Source organism: Ictalurus furcatus, chromosome 15 (assembly GCF_023375685.1).
Source record: "Ictalurus furcatus strain D&B chromosome 15, Billie_1.0, whole genome shotgun sequence".
NCBI classification, from domain to species: Eukaryota; Metazoa; Chordata; class Actinopteri; order Siluriformes; family Ictaluridae; genus Ictalurus; species Ictalurus furcatus.
In genome coordinates, this window is record NC_071269.1 from 22,668,890 (window position 1) to 22,686,805 (window position 17,916).

Consider the following 17,916-nt stretch of genomic DNA (forward strand, 5'->3'; position numbering starts at 1 on the left):
ATGTTTCTGAAAGCTGGGAGGAAACCGGAGAACCCGGAGGAAACTCTTGCATGTAAAATCGACTGCAATTGCATTCTACATGCAAACTGTAATTATTACCCAGACTTAACGTATGTACTTTGTGCATGTTTTTATTATTATTACGAGATCCTTTCATTGTGTGTTGTATTAATCTAGTATATTATAACAGTTCTGTGCTATTATACAAACTAAAATCCTCATGCATGTGAGTGGCTCAAACGTTTGATCATCCTGATTCATTTCTTCGCTCGGATAAAAGCTGGGGAGGGGCCGCGTTTATCCTTCTCCTCCCCCAGAAACATTCTCACCTTCCTACTGATTACTTGAGAGGATCAACGTACCTGATCAATCCACCGCGGTTGCTTAAAACCCCAGCAGTGACGTTTTTAACAGTGTGTGAACATTAACCAGAGCCTCCTCGCTGCCACAGAGAGCTCAGAGAGGCTTTGAGGAAGCACAAGAAGGAGCAGAATTTCAGGTAAGGTTTTTGCACATAGTTATAATCAGTCAATTTTAAGTTTCATTCTGCTATATATATATGTATATATATTTCTTCATGAGTTCTCCAGAAAGATCTCAAGATCTTCCCAAAAACTGCACTTGAATCTTGAGCACCAACGTTTAATCCTATGTTCTTTTTTCTCCTGAAGGCTTTAACGTACTGAGTATTCAACGTACTGACTCGTGCATTACAGATTTGCGTGTCCAAATATCATTCTGTGTTCATTTGCTCATTTCTTGCTTGTCTTCAGGATGCCTCTGGACTTCAAGCTTAGTGTTTACTTCAGTCTCCTGGTCATTTCATCAACGCAAGCGTCGCCCGCTCATTCGCATTACAACGCAGCCGAATCGACGAAAGACAACAATCAGGTCACACCTACAGAGGAGCGCTTAGAGGAGGCTTTCGAAGAGCAAGTAAGACCATTCATCAAAACCGAGCTCATTCAAAACCACCTTTCTTCATCAGAAAGCAACAATCTGACACTTTATCTAGGACACGGTGACGCAATTAATCCCGATCCATAATGCTGAGCTTTAGTGCCTGTGTTGAAAGCAGAAATCAATCTTAAAGCTATAATCAGGGCAAAAATTATACCGTTTATTCTAAGTGTAATTCATCAGCAAAGACACGTTCAGCTTCTGGTTTGCTTCTTTAGTTTTTGCACTGGAGCTACAGACCAACGAGCTGAAAAAAAAACCCAGCGTGTGCTGTGAATTCTGGCTTGGACAGTTCCTCAACCTCAACTACATCACTCTGGTTTATAATCGATCTCAAACCGAGATGTGCACGGAAGCCACGCGGTATTATTTCTTTCTTTCTCGTGATCACGACTTCATTTTCTCACGATCTCGACATAACAAAAGCTGTTTTGTCACGACGTAATTTCATCACGAGAAAGCAACTCTTTGGTTGTGCGGAGATCGTGAGAAATTTAAGTCGTGATCCAGAGAAAGCAAGAAAGAAAGAAAATTGAATAATAATAATAATAATAATAATAATAATAATAATAATAATAATAATGCGTGGCCTCTTAGGGCTTCCGTAGATGTGTGGGAGTGTTTCGTCAATCCTTTTGTTTGTCCCTGCCCACAGTATTTTCTAAATAATTACATTACATGACATTTACGGCATTTGGCAGACACCCTTATCCAGAGCGACTTATTCTCTTTTTATTTTTTTTAGCAGTTGAGGGTTAAGAGCCTTGCTCAATGGCCCAAGAGTCACAGCTTGGTAGTACTGGGATTTGAACTCATGACCCTCAGTAATCCAACACCTTAACCACTGAGCTACCAATGCTAATTTAGTTGGTTCCTGCTAGTAGCTTGATTCAAACCACCGTGACCCTGACCAGGCAGTTACTAAGGATGAATGAACGAATCCCGTAAACGCACGTTCACGAAGCACAGCGTGCTTATCTTAATAAACACGGTCTTTGTTTGTCGAAAGTAAATAGCTCCTGCTTGTGCAATTTGTTTTTATTTGCATCCCAGTCCCGATACACACCTCTTGTCTCATCCGGATGCCCTGTGAACCTTTCTATTTGTACCTGTTCGGAAGACTTTATCAGTTAAATCCAAATAACGTATCCGTATTTAGTTACATTATTGACGTTAAGAAGTGATTCGTTAGAATCGATCGATCATATTTCAGCCAAACGATGTCTTTCAAGGTGAGCTTGTGATCACTCCGTTAGCCGATCGTTGTTGAACCGGTCCTACGGGGTGAATATCGTTTCTGACCAAACTATCGCTTTAAATCAGAAAACGAATCATCATACAGTATAATATGGCTCTTGAGTATATCACAGCATCAAAATTGTCCTTCAAAATGCCGTCATATGTCTGCATTAACGTTTAACGTTTCTTCCGTAAGGGCTACTATCTGCAGCGCCTTTTCCTGGAGTACGGCAGTAACGGCACTCTGACGTATGAAGGTCTACAGAAGTTACTGGGCAGCCTGGGACTGGGCGAGGTCAGCGTCCTGGAGATCAGACATGGCATGGTGAAGCATTCCTCTCCCAGCCTGGCTCAAATTCACCAGCACTTAAAAGAAGACCATCATCATCATCCTCATCAGCCTTCGAGTTCAGCACCAGTAAACAAGTAAGAGTCTCTGAGTCATCTTCAACGCTTTCTGGATTTTAATGAACATCAGTGAAGAGCGGTGTCGTTCTGACTGGTCTAAGGCGGAATTGTTCAGAGAGTGAAACTTCAGAGAGTGTGGTTAGCGACATCTCCAAAAATGAAAAATAAAAATCAGACTCTGGCAAAAAATCCTTAAACATGTTTACGAGTACTGTGGTAATAGGAAAACTTCGGGTATACATGAGTCAGTAATCAGATCTGATTACAGCTGTAGGACTTGAGTCTGGTTTTGGAGTTGAGTCCAATCTCAGGACATTTTCTGTATTGACTTGGACTTGTCTCTGACGTATTGGCATTTGTACTTGGACTTGTCTCGGTCTTGGGCATAAGACCCCCTAAATATGATCTTGGTCGTTATTGAGAGTGCAAAAATATTGTTCGTGACGCCTTTTCTTTTTTCAAGCACAAACTTTTGACGAGAATAAATTCCATCTTCTAGAAAACTGCCTTGAAAAGGATTTGATGGTTTTTGATTTCAATCTTGACTCAATCTTGACTTGGCGTCGACCCTCTTAAGACTCTTGATCTTGGGCGTGTCCTGGTCTTGGACTTGACAATGGCGGTCTTGACTACAGCCCCTAGATTTCCATAATGCTTTAGATGAAGGTTCTCTTAACTAAAATCATCTAAGATCATCCAAAGTATTAGTCAAATATTAGCCTTGATAAAACCATTAGTGATGTTAACACAGTAAGTTAACGCTGTATGAATGGACGATCGTTTAAATGTTAATTAAATACCTCTTCATGTTTATTCAATCAATGTCTAAAAATCCACATAAACTAGCACCAATTAAATTACCATTATGGACAGATCCAGGGTCTCTGGTTCGATCCCGAGCTGAGATAACTGTCTGTGGTGGGGTTCCTCTGGGTTCACCGTTTTCCCCACAACTTCCAAAGTCATGCCAGAAGATTTCTTGGCTTAATTGCCCCAAAGTGGGAATGATCTCAGGGTTGCATGGTGGACTCGCTTGTCATCCACGGTGTTCCCGGGATTAGCCAGTGGAGCAGTCGTGGCTCAAGTGTTAAGATTGGAAGGTTGGAGTTTCAAGCCACAACACTGCCAAGCTGTCACTGAAGGCCCTTAACCCTCTCTGCTCCAGAGGTGTGGCGTCATGGCTGACCCTGAACTCTGACCCCAGCTTGTTAGGATATGCAGGAGAAAAAAAATCACTGTGCTGTAATGTATATATGTCAAACAAAGGCTTCTTCTCCTTCTTCTAAATGGTGATAAATACCGAAGTATACTGTTTGCATGACCACTTGAATCATCTGGTTACTTCAGAAATAATGCAGATCAGATTATAGTTTTATCTTAAAGGCATTTGTAGTCTCAGGTCTGTGTTCTAACACAAAGATGGGTTTTCTTGAAGTTCCTCTTGGATAAAGCTGACCACAACATGCCATAAATGTATTCCTACATTTTAGTATATTATGAGTGTAGTATACTTTAGTGTATCGTCAGTGTGAACACTTTCACAGAGGAACTAATTCATTTAAAGTTTGAGAATTAGAGAGAAATTTGTTTGATTGTTGATATTATGTTTATTTTTAATCTGTTAAGTGACATGCAACCCCCCCCCCCCCAGAAAATACTCAATTTTGACTAAATCAGTAGATACCTCCTTTAGTATGACAGTAAGTTGTTGTTTTTTGAGTTTCCCCGCAAATGTTTTCACACGATTTCACACAGAGTCTCTGAGCCTGAGCCTTTTAAAGCAAAAGCGACAATGTCCACAACCGAGGTCGAAGTGGTGACGCGTGGATCTTCAAGACGGGGAGATGATTTGCAACCCACAGCTCCACTTGGCACAGAAGAACCATTACTGCTCTCTGATCATCCGACAAAGAACCACCTCCACGAGAACGTGAGTGTTAACTGTTAAGCCGTGTGGAGTAGAGTAGCCCCAATGATCAAAGTACAAGTCTGATGGCTTGCTGATATCATGTGATCAAAGGTCACACGATAACCATCGAGTTAGGTGTCAAGAGCTATCAGCAGGCTAGCGAGTAAGGTGTCACGAGAGTGAACTGCAAATTGAGATTGGTCGCCATTCGGTCAGGACTTTCAGGATAGATAATGTCTGCTTATAAGTTTGCCATGAGGACTTTTCAGGCTTAAACATTACAGAAAGGTCTTGTAAACGCACCAATCCTTTCTTTCCTTTGTTCAGTGTTTGAACGTCACGCAGCTCCTTTGGAACTTCGGTTTGGATCAGACATCTCACATCACCCCGGCTCACTTCACCTTCCTGTGTCCCGCTCTGCTCTATCAGATAGACAGTGGCGTGTGTCTTCACCACACAGATCCCCATACGCAGGAAGCTGGAAATAGCGTGGCTTTTCTCAGAGGTGATCAGCCCCTGCATGTAGATGTTCCTCTGAAATGATAATGGAATGTGACCTAGAGGAGTCTGATATTAAAATAGGCTTCTAATCTATAATCCAAACATCGTAAAATAAAGCAGACGTGCTAAAAGGCTATCGCTGTTGCTCCAGTTCGGGACTATTCAACCGAGTAATGTTTCACACAACAATACTTCCAATGAAATAATATAAAAGAGAAAACAATCACCAGTGTGAAGTTCGTGGCATATAAGTAGTCATTTATGCTCGAATACAAATGTGTATCTCTTTTTGTAAGAAAAAGAAAAGTAAACTATTGATTTTCAACACATTTGGGCGTAAATACTTATGATAAATATTTGTTTACTTTCAATATATTGAGAGAAAGAAAGAAAGATACACTACAAAAACAATATCTCAGTGAGTTAAGATATCTTTAATTAAGGAAAAATGGTCTAATATTTACCATTATGAGATTATTATTGTTATCTAACAAATATACGTCAATTAGGCCTATTTCTATAAATGTTTAATCAATTTTACACTGAAATTGTCATATTCTATTGTCAGATAATTTAGCTTCTTTCTAGAAATACGTAAATGCTTGAAATAAGCAAAATGATCGGCCAATAGAATAAGACAATATCAAGCTTGAAATGTGTAAAAAAAAAAATATATCCAGAAATAGGCTTAATAATCTTTTATTTGTTTAAAAACAGTCTAATAAAGGGATATATTAGTCGTATTTACCAATATTTAAGATATTTTTACTTACTAAGGTTTCAGAGAGAAAGGTAAAGTAAGTACAATGAACTAAAGTAAACTATAGTAAATTATTAAATAATGTAAGATAAAGTAACATACACCAAATGAAGTAAGTAAAGTAAAACTGTAAAGTTACTTAAAGTTAATTAAAAAAATAATTAAATAAGATAAAGTGAAGTATTGTCAAGTAAATTGAGGTATAATGCTTAAATAAATAAGGTAAGGTGAAATAAGTAAATAAGTTAGATGAAAAAAAAAATATGGTGAAGTATACTTGGTAAAGTGAAGTAGGATATGTGAAGTAAGAAGTCAAGTCATACATCTAGTTATGTAGCATGTTTAAAGACGATACGTGTTGGCCAAAGTTCCGTACAAAAACATCAGGCAAATCCAAACATCATTGACGTGAAATAAAACAATAAAACAATAAAAGCATTCAAACATATATAAAAAAAAAAAAACTGGACATTCAAAGACAAAAGACAGGACAAAACAGAAGATTTGATACTACAGACCCCAAATAATAATAATAATAATAATAATAATAAAAAGAGACTCAAATAATGCCTGGGAAAATAAATACGTTTTTAAATTGGATTTTTAAAATGTCCAGTGCGGGAGCTAGCTTTATAAAAAAAATCTAAGCTGTTCCATAAACTCAGACCCGCGACACAAAAGGCTCAGTCACCTTTAAACGTTATCTGAGTCTGTGCAAAAAGTTGAAAGTAGTTGACTAGATCGTCAAGCTCAGGTTTACAGAGATCTAAAAACAAACAATAAATGACTTCACTTAGTAAGATAAAGAAGGTGAAGTGAAGTAATGTAACTAAGAAAGTAAATGTCTAAATGTAGGCAGACTAAGTGAAGTAAATGAAATGAAAGGAAATGAAGTAGCAGGTGAAGTGAGGTGAGGTAAAGTAAGTACAGAAAGCAAAACAAAGTAAGAAAGGTCAAATAAATGAATGCTAGTGAAGTAAAGTAAGTATGCAAAATAAGTTAAATAAGTAAGGTCAAGTAAGTAAAATGAGGTAAAGTAGATTAAAGTATAGTCAAAATAAATAAATAAGTAATGTAAGGTCAAATAAAGTAAGTAGGTAAAGTAATGTGAAGTCAGTAAAGTCCAGTACGTGGACGATGTAATTGAAATTATAGTAAGTATTAAGTAACTACTTGTTGTGTTGTAAATATTAATTAAGTAAGTACTTGAGGAACTATGCATGGTAAAATGAAGTAAGTATCATGATTTCATGATGCAATTGAAATTATAGTTAGTAATTAAATAGCTATTTAACTAACTAAGTAACAATAGTAAGTAATTAAGTAACTACTTGATTAACAAAGTGAAATAAGGCGAAATAGAGTAAGTAGGTGAAAATAAGGTAAAGGAAATTGAAGCGTAGTAAGTAACTAAAAAAAAATAAGGTAAAATAAAGTAAGTAGGAAATGTATGCAAGTAGTGTGATGTCAGGTGAAGCCAGTTAAGCGAAGTATGTGGGTAATGTCAGTGAAATTATTGTAAGTAATTTAATAGCTATTTAACTAAATAAGTAACGTAAGGTAAGTAGATTATGTAAAGTAAGGTTTGTAGGTACAGTAAGTAAGAAAGAAAAGTGAGGTAAAGTAAGTAAGTAAAGTGAGCTAATGTTAAGTAAATAAGTGTAGGTAAAGTTTAGTGAAGTTAAGTATGTAAGGTAAAGTAGGTTGGTAAAGTGCCGTGAGAAATTAAGAAAGGAACAAGGTCAAATAGGGTAAGTGAGTAATGTAAAGTAAATTATAGTAAGTAAGAAAGTCCAAATGTACATAGGTCCAAACATTCTGCTGTAGTCACATGACCTAGTTTGGATATGTTGACATATAATTGTAGTTATGCATGTTGTATTCATTCCATGTTAAAGCATTTTAAACACTAAGAACAAACGGTGTATATATTTCCTCTTAGCTCTGGGTTGGGCCTCTGTGGCACTGCTAGTAATCAGTCTGCCGTCCCTCATGGCCCTCGGACTGACTCCCCTGATCCCACCCGCTGCCCTCCGGACCTTCCTGTGCCCCATGGCGGCCATGGCAGTGGGCACTTTGTGTGGAGACGCCCTGCTGCACCTGCTGCCTCATGTAAGTGACCAGAATAACGGCAAGGGCAGTAAAAGCTTGAAGGACGGACAGAATATCAGATTATTGTTTTATATTATCCCATATATTTTGTTTGGGTTTAAATGTAAGGTGAAAAAATTCAAACATACCAAATAAACATTGATCTGGGACAAAGAGACTATACTACTATTGTTGCTATGCGTTTAATATTTTATTCCATTTTTATTATTCTAATTTGTTATATTTTATAACAACATTAGAAGATGGTTGAATCTCTCAGATCTGTACATACATATAGTTATGTGTATTTAAATGTGTGTGTGTGTGTATGACTAGAAGTCATTTCTACACAACATTAAGAGCTTAAAAGGTTAAAATATATGGCTTTTAAATGTCAAACATTAAAATATGCTTCGTGGGTCTGATAAGTGGTGCATTCGCATTCTTAAAGCATGAATATGTAAATGTCGTTGTGTTTAGCTCTTGAGTGTGTGTGTGTGTGTGTGTGTGTGTGTGTGTGTGTGTGTGTGTGGGTGTGTGTGTGGTGTCTCAGGCGAACTCCGGGCCACACAGTGATCACCATGACGCAGTGTTAAAGGGCCTAAGTGTGCTCGGTGGACTCTACCTGCTCTTCGTGCTTGAGAGTGTGCTTGAACTCAGGCACAGCTATAAGGTGAGCTTCTCTCAGCAGAACACACACACACACACACACACACACACACACACACACACACACACACACACACATATATTAAACACTTCCCTTAATGAGTATGGGAACCTGTGAATTAGTTTTAGAATTTTGGATTTTTTTTCACTCAGAAATCAAAGAAAAGAAAGCAGAAAGCAGCAGAGGACCGGGAGAACCGGGAGATGGAGGCATTGGAGGGTAAGTTTGAAAAGATGAGGACACACATAGGAATTATAGAGTTAAATCCAAATGAACTAAAACCTAAAGCTGAATTCATGAAGCTTGGAAAAAACAACCCCGACATGAGTAATTTGATGTTTTCGAGAGAGATTTCGCAGGAAATATTAGAAATGGGAATTCAGCATTTTTACGTTCAGCTTAACACAACTGAGTAGTAGAAAATTCAGCAGTGGACAATTCACCAGCTTAAATTTACACAACTATATAGAATTTCAGGCTGTAAACATCTGTGGATAATCAGAGAATACATCTGTCATATTCAAAAAGAGCAAACAAGCCTAGATATATTTCAACTCAATCCTGACCAATCACAAAAAAAAAAACAAAAAAACCCACATATTACCAAGATATTCTCGAGGAATCATTTTTCTCAGCAGCTGTTTATGAAATTTCAATTAGTAAGTAAGGTAAAGTAAGAAAAGTGAGTAAATAAGTACGGTAAAATAACTTGGGTAAAGTAAATTGGTAATGTTACGTAAAGTAAGTAACATGGCTAAGATAAAGTAAGAAAAGTTAAGCAAGTAAATAAATAAGTATGGCAAAGTAAAGTAAGTAAGTAAATAAATAAGTATGGTAAAGTAAAGTAAGTAAGTAAATAAATAAGTATGGTAAAGTAGAGTAAGTAAGTAAATAAATAAATAAGTATAGTAAAGGAAATTAAGTAAAAAATTTGTAAGAAAATAAATAAATAAATATGGTAAAGTGACATAGGTAAGGTCAAATTAGAAAAGTTAAGTTGAGTAAGTAAATAAATAAGTATTATAAAGTAAATTAAGTAAAAATATGCAAGTAAAAAAATAAGTATGGTAAAGTAACAGGAAAGTTAAAATTAGAAAAGTTAAGTAAAGTTGAGTAAGTAAATAAATACGTATGATAAAGTAAATTAAGTAAAAAAATATGTAAGTAAAAAAATAAGTACGGTAAAGTAAAATAAGTAAATAAATAAATATGGTAAAGTAACCTAGGTAAGGTAAAGTAAGAAAAGTTAAGTAAAGTTAAGCAAGTAAATAAATAAGTATGGTAAAGTAAGCAAGTAAATAAATATGTATGGTAAAGTAAATTAAGTAAAAATTTGTAAGAAATTAAATAAATATGGTAAAGTGACATAGGTAAGGTAAAATTAGAAAAGTTAAGTAAAGTTGAGTAAGTAAATAAATAAGTATGGTAAAGCTAATTAAGTAAAAAAAAATAAGTATTGTAAAGTAACAGGAAAGTTAGAAAAGTTAAGTAAAGTTGAGTGAGTAAATAAGTAAGTATGGTAAAGCTAATTACGTAAAAGTATGTAAGTAAAAAAAAATAAATATGGTAAAGTAACAGGAAAGTTAAAATTAGAAAAGTTAAGTAAAGTTGAGTAAGTAAATAAATAAGTATGGTAAAGCTAATTAAGTAAAAAATATGTAAGTAAAAAAAGTAAATATGGAAAGGTAACGTGAGTAAAGTAAGTTAATAACTAGGTATAGCAAAGTTAATTAGGCAAAGTTAAGTAAGTAAAACCATATGTATGCAAGCAAATGAATATGTTCAAGTTAATTAAGTAAAGTTATGCACCTAAATGAAAGAAACATAGATAAAGTAAAGTGTGTATATTAGTATATATTGTACACTGAATCTGAATTCACATTTTTCAGGTACAAACATTTTAAGCAGTATAAAATTCAGCACTTCATATTTACATTGTTTGGGAAATTCCATACATGAAGATTCAGGATGTGAAATTCCATAATGTTTTTCCTCTCCACGAAAATGACCGCTTTACCTACTTACCAACATTATCTACATGCTTTATTTTACTTCACCTGCGTACCTTACCTGCTTACTTCAATTTTCCTCCTTCACTTAACTTTCATTTACTTCATTTACCCATGTTTCTTAACATACTTATTCACAGCAAAACAATAGGCATATCACATCGATACAAATTTTCTTTCAAGCATCATAAACTTAGATTTAGGTTCTGGTAAATCGAATTACTATTCGAGAAATCAACATTTTCACCACAGTCTACATTGGACAGCATCTTGGTTTATTTTTTGACTTGTTGCCAAATATTCTAAATCAACACTATGTGAACACTAACCATTTTCACGTGATCTAGCCATTATCAAATGAGGTTTTTTTTTTTTTTTTTCATTTAAAATGTCCAAACCTGATCATTGACACTGATACTGATTCTCACACTGAGATGCTCCTGAAAGCGAGACCAGTGTCAGGTGTTAAATTAGGTGGTTGTAAATAATTCAAATGAGATCAATGCAAGAGACTGTTATGATCAAAGAGTGTAAAGGCTTTTCATGTATAATACATTCGAGTGAGAGTGCGTCGGTAAAGTTATGAAACCTGTGGTTCTCTTCTCCAGGTTCTTCTGCTCCTGAGCACGCTGTGATTCCTGAGTCGGGTCACGGTCATTCTCACGCACCGCCGGATCGAAGCTCTTCCGGCCTCAGAACCATCGCCTGGATGGTCATCATGGGAGACGGAATCCACAACCTCACGGACGGACTAGCGATCGGTGTGTATGTCCGAGCAGGTTACCGTGGGCGACGTGGCCATGACGTAAAGGAAGGAACACTACGCGGTGTGCTGTTAGAGGAAAATAAGCAGTCATGGGGTAGTGAGAGTTACTTGTACCATTCTAAAGTGGATCATTTTCCTACACAGCACATGCCGAACTGTTTTATTCCTCTTATACCACAGCGATTTGCTCGTTTTTATTTATTAAAGAATGACACTTCATTATATATACAGTACCCTCCATTAATATTGGCACCCTTGTTGGTGAATATGAGCAAAGGCGGCTGTGAAAAATTGTCTTTATCGTTTAACCTTTTGATATTCTGTTCAAAATAATTAACAAAACTACTCTGCTTACATGGATAGCAGACAATTGCAAACAAAACACAGGTTTAGCCAAGAAATATCTTTATCATGAGGTAACACATAGGCCAAATTCCCTTAGTCATCCATAACAATGGGTAAGACCAAGGAATAGTAAGAGCCTTATTATTCGTTATTCGTTAAACCCCACCGTGTCTCGGCTTTGCTCAGAGCTCACAGGTTCTCATATTACTCCTTTGTTTTTGTTTTTTTTGTCCGTGTCTCCTGCAGGTGTGGCGTTTTCTCAGAGCCTGGCTGGAGGACTCAGTACCACTATCGCTGTCTTCTGCCATGAGCTCCCTCACGAGCTGGGTACGACATTCTCTCCAGCAGTCTGCTCAAACCGAGCCCCTGATATATCCTCTCGTTTATCCAATTGATTCAAGATATATCTATATATATATATATATATTACAATCATACACTTAGTTGTGCCAATCATGAATAATCATTAGTTTGCATATAAATATATCAATGGATGAAAAATTAAATTAAGGAAAATGAACCAGTGGCCTTGTTATGCTGTAGGGGGCATTTATTTATTTTACCGTGATGGTTTGGCTCAACTCGTCCGCTTAGAGTGAAGCGTCACTGCAAATCAGCACTGCAGTTCTTCTGACCGATTGCCTTTATCCTGTTATGAAATGTTTCATATCCTAGTGGGTGTGGTCTCTTCCAGGACGACCCCGCCCCCATGCACAGTGCAAGAGGGCTCGCTGAGGATAAAAACTGATGTAAATCACATATTAAGGCTTTTACACTCATCAGCTCGCAACCAAATCAAACACTTATGAACCCCATCATCATTTAAACACCAACTGAGGGAAAACTCCTTTAAAGAACGGTGTTCATTTTTCCAGTACAGTTCCAGAAACTTGTAGAATCTGTAGCTGTTCTGGTTGCTTGTAGTGCCCCAACACCTTACTAACACACTTTATGGTGGTATTTCCTTTCATTTGTCGCACGTGTGTATACATAATCATAAGTAAATTAGGTAAGTAAACAGCTGTGTCTGGGAATGATGTGTATAATGTGTAGAATTATGTGTATATAGCAGGACTAACGGTTTCAGGACGTGTGTTCAGGTGATCTGGCCGTGTTGCTGGCTGCAGGTTGGCCTGTACGCAGACTGGCACTCTTCAGCTTGCTCTCGGCCCTGCTGGGGTACGTTGGAGTGCTGACTGGCACCATACTGGGGTACCAGTGGGCACGGCACTCGCCCTGGATCCTCACACTCACCGCTGGAGTCTTTCTCTACGTCGCACTGACTGACATGGTGAGAACAGTCGCTGTGGTCGAGACTCTAAAACGGCAAACTTATTCGTATCAATGCAATGTAGTATGGGTGCTCGTCGACACGGTAACGCACAAAACTTTTCTGGACACTAGCATCGCCTCACTTGAAGTATTATTAAAGGTGCGGATTATGATATTAAAGGTGTTCCAGACCTGTGAGAATGATAGAAATTCGAAGATATCTTAATTGAAAAAAGCTGTAATTCTCAATATTTCCATGCCATGTGTCAGGTTAGGTTCTTTTCTTATTCGAGGATTCTGTTGAAAATTTTCCGGCCCAGAAATAAGCCCCGCCTCCAGGTTCAACAGAACTACTCAGCAATTTTCTTTAAAAAAAAAAAAAAAAAAAGAAGTAACCGAAAACTTTGAGACCCATTTTGCTGTGGTATGCTAGCTAGCTAGATTTCGCTAGTAACAAACAAGCCGGCGATTAAAAACAAATCGAGAAGAAGGTGATTATATAAACTGAGATTCTAATACAGACATGGGGGTGTTTTTAATTTGCATATTTATATTTCTTAGTATTTTCAATTATGCGAGAGGTGTTGAAATGTTCTTCAGCCATGTCAATAGTTTCTTGGGCATTAAAAATTTTTTTTTTTGGTTTAACATACATCTGAGAGCAAAAGTTTGCATCCGTATGGATCTTAAATAAGGGCAAAAAAAAAAGCAAGTATACCTCTGTTTAACAATTTAGAAGAATAGCAAGATTTTTGCTGGGTTTACCCTGCTTTAAAACAATATGACGTGAAGTGAACATTATACTGAAATAAAAAAGGAAAAAAAAAGCAAGCAGCCAAGGTTTTGGCAGTTATAAATAAAAAAAGGTTAAAACAAAAAGTCTTCGAAGCTTATCTTTTTATGATAAATGTTTTTTTTTATGATGATGATGATAATACAGGCACATCTGTGATTTGTTCGTGCAAAAGAAATGTGTTTTTCTTCAATTTGTCTTCAGGGTGTACAAACTTATGCACTCAACTGTATCTGTTTAAAGGTTTAAGATCATGCATTTCCCAGAAGTCCTCAATGTATATACTGTTATAATGAATTTAGCTTGTTGCTAACATTTCTTGGAACCCTCTTGTGCTTCCAGATGCCCGAGATGCTGCATGGAGATCGAGGTTCCGCGAGTCCTCTCGGCTCGTTCCTCCTGCAGAGCGTCGGCTTGCTCGCGGGAGCTGCCATCATGCTGTGCATCGCTCTCTTCGAGGAGAACCTCAGCGTTAACTTGGGGGACGGATGAGAGACAAAAAATAGCATGTGTGGAATCGTAGAGCAGCACCAAACCTTGCTAACATGGACGTGTGACGGCTTCTTAAACGTGGGTTTGCGTGCTGAAAGGACAGCGCAGGAAGGAGAAAAGCCGCTTCGGCCAGACTGACAAACCGATCTGTTTACCGATTTGACTCAAAGCAGCTTTGGGAATTTTTTTTTATTTATTCCTCTAATATCACTGAGGAATGTTTTTCTCTGACTCTTGAGTCTCTCAGTACGTTTACACGGACAACAATAATCTGATATTAACCCGATTAAGACGATACTCTGATTAAGAAACTAGCATGTAAACAGAGATTATTGGCGTGGGGACGTAATGACGTGTACCGTTAATCGATCTATGTTCTATAACATGTAAAACCTGAGCATGAAAGGAGTATTCTAAAAGCGACTCATGTAAACACCTTAATCAGAATATTGTCTTATTCAGAATAAGGTCAATAATTAGATTACTGCTGTCCGTGTAAACACCTTAATCAGAATATTGTCTTATTCAGAATAAGGTCAATAATTAGATTACTGCTGTCCGTGTAAACACCTTAATCAGAATATTGCCTTATTCAGAATAAGGTCAATAATTAGATTACTGCTGTCCATGTAAACACCTTAATCAGAATATTGTCTTATTCAGAATAAGGTCAATAATTAGATTACTGCTGTCCATGTAAACACCTTAATCAGAATATTGTCTTATTCAGAATAAGGTCAATAATTAGATTACTGCTGTCCGTGTAAACGTAGTCTCTGAGTTTTATATTAAGGATTTTAATTGTGTTGTTTTAATGAACTGGTAATTTATTAAGTGGTCACTGATTAAACCTGATAAAGAAATCTGACTCGACTGATTAATGAGTTTTACAGTACGTAGTCGTCACTTCGGAAATATTTTGCAGTACCAGATGACACCTCTATTGTACTGTATATTATGATCAAATGTTTAACGTTCTAGTTTGTGTGTGAATAAGTTCAACACATCTTTCAGCTTTACAGGAAGTTTGATTTGATGCCATGCAATCTGATTCAGAAACGCTCGTAACGTTTTCTATCAATGCTAGCCGGCTAGCTAAGCTGACAGGATTTATAACCGTTTATACAGTTTACAGCGGATGCTAAATAGACAACTAGCACAAGCTAAGCTGACAGGAGTTTTAAGTCACATATATAAATGTTTATCATCTACTACTTATACTAGCCAAATAGCTAACATGAGAGGATGCTTTTAAGGGTTTTAGGTCATATTTTAAAAAATAAATAAATAAATAAATATATTTCTCATCTTCATGGTGAATTTTACATAGACATCTAGCATGAGCTAACCTGACAGGATATCTTTAAGGCGTTTGTCATATTTGTAAACATTTATCTTATTTACAGCTAAAGCTAATTCGATGGCTATCATGAGCGAACCTGACAGGATTTCTCAAAGTATTTAAGTTTCCTTTATAAACCTTTATCATCGTCTCTGAACAAACAGCTAGCATGCGCTAACCTGACATTAATTTTTCACTTATTTATAAACGTTTCATGTTACTGCTAATGCTAGATAGACAGCTAACACGAGCTAACCTGACAGGATTTGAATTCTTATGTATAATGATTTATCATCTATACTGCTACTGCTAGCCAACTAGCTAATATGAGATAACAGATAGTTTTTCTGTAAGGGTATTTAAATCATATTCATTATTGTTTATCTTTACCACTAATGCTAGCCAACTAGCTAGCATGAACTTACCTGACAGGATTTCCAAGACTTGAATTAACTTTACTGCTAATACTAAACAGAAAGACTGTATGAGATAACTAGCATCATGTTTATATACAATTATCTTTAGTTCTAATGCTAGGTAGAAAACTAGCATCAGCTAACCTGACAGGATCTCAAAGTATTTTAAGTCATATTTATAAATGTTTACCATCTACTACTAATACTAGCCAACCAGCTAACATGAAAGGATTTCTGTAAGGGTTTTAAATCATATTTCTGAACAGTTATCGTCTTAACAGCTAAATTAACAGCTAACCTGACATGATTTGTGAGAGGATTTTAAAAAGGTATTTCTAAAATGTTTACCCAGCTACTAATAATACTAGCCAACATGAGACTTAAATTTCCCACAGAAATTGTCTGTCATATGTATAAATGTTTATGTTCACCTTTACAAAAGTTTATCTTTAGTGCTAATGCTAACTAGATAGATGAGCTAGCATGAGCTATCCTGTCAGGATTTCTAAGACTTGACATCATTTCTATATATTTAATCACTACTAATAATACTAAAGAAAGACTGTATGAGATAACCCAACAGCATTTCTGAGAGGACTTGCATCATGTTTATATACTATCCTCATCTTTAGTGCTAATGCTAGCTAGAAAACTAGCATGAGCTAACCTGACAGGAAGTATTTTACGTCATATTTATAAGTGTTCAACATCTACCAATAATAAATAGCCAACATGAGAAGATTTTGAAAAAAAAGAGATTTTTTTTAAAGTTGTATATATAAAATTAAACCTATTTACTATTAATACTAACCAACTTGACAGGATTTCTGAGATTTTAATTAGTTTATAAAAAAGTTCTCTCACGTTTACCGCTAACGCTAGATAGATATCTCACTTGACAGGGTTTTTGAGCCGATTTCTAAGACATTAATAAAAAGTTTATCATGTTCAACTGCTAATGTTATTTAGAAAAATAAAACAAACATGACACCACTGCTAAAAGTATTAGCAGGCAGATAAAAATAATTTAAAAACTGGACAAAACATGGACAAATAAAAACTTATGTCCATGGATGAGATGGAGAAGTTTTATTTGAGAGTGATCACTGATTCAACTGAGAAAACAAAAACAAACAACAAAAAAAAGCACGGGTCACTGTAGCAAGGGGTCAAAGATCATACCTGCTATGGCTACACCGCAAATGTTGGCACCTCTACTATATAAAAACAGCCATTGTTCACAGAAGAAAAAGCACAACACGGTGATTTTTTATTTAGCAATAGCACTTTATTTCAAACATAACCAATCCTAAGCCACAATACTGAATGACAAGACCTACTGGCTGCAGCATATTATGAAACTGGCAAACGCAAAAAATGTACAGGATTTTCTTTTTCAGTATTTTAAAGTCAGAGAGACAGAGTTCATATAATACCAAATTCAAAACAATGATAAATGTTTCCTTCTTAGTTAAATACACATTACAGATGTTCGCATCTGTTAGTAACAATTAACCATTTACAAGCTCCTACTAGGAATTAACAAGGCAAAGTGCTTTCAGGATTGCATCGTCACACAAAGAAATGAATGGCTTGAGAGTATTTTTGTTGTTTTTTTTTTTAATTGGGGGGGGTGGGGGTGGGGGGTGCACAGCTAGGGGCTCGGGGTGTGAAAGGGTATGAGCGGGGGTTCTTGCTAAACGACTCGTGCTTTTAGGACACTACAATGAACTGAGGGTGGCTACAGAGGTCCAAAGGCTGAATGGTTAATTTGATTTTGGAACGGTGTAAGGCTCGGGGGACTGGACGTACCCCGTTAGTAACGCTGACCTGTTCCCCCCTTTTTCATACTCCCCAAACCTCCGGGTAGAAAACTGAATTGTTGCTTAGGTACCAAAGTCATGCACCCACCCGCACAATGCCCGAAACTCACCCGGAATCTC

General features: G+C 36.6%; 1 protein-coding gene across 1 annotated transcript; it reads left to right on the plus strand.

The window, feature by feature from the left end:
• Window positions 1–123: 123 nt before the first annotated feature.
• On the plus strand, window positions 124–15,060 carry slc39a5 (solute carrier family 39 member 5). The gene is made up of 12 exons (XM_053644188.1): window positions 124–499; window positions 774–936; window positions 2,396–2,625; window positions 4,363–4,537; window positions 4,844–5,021; window positions 7,720–7,889; window positions 8,422–8,541; window positions 8,691–8,757; window positions 11,156–11,308; window positions 11,905–11,985; window positions 12,759–12,949; window positions 14,066–15,060. The coding sequence occupies exons 2-12, from the start codon at window positions 775–777 to the stop codon at window positions 14,213–14,215; spliced, it is 1,677 nt and encodes a 558-aa protein (XP_053500163.1). The 5' UTR covers window positions 124–499; window position 774; the 3' UTR covers window positions 14,216–15,060.
• The last annotated feature ends 2,856 nt before the right edge of the window (window positions 15,061–17,916 follow it).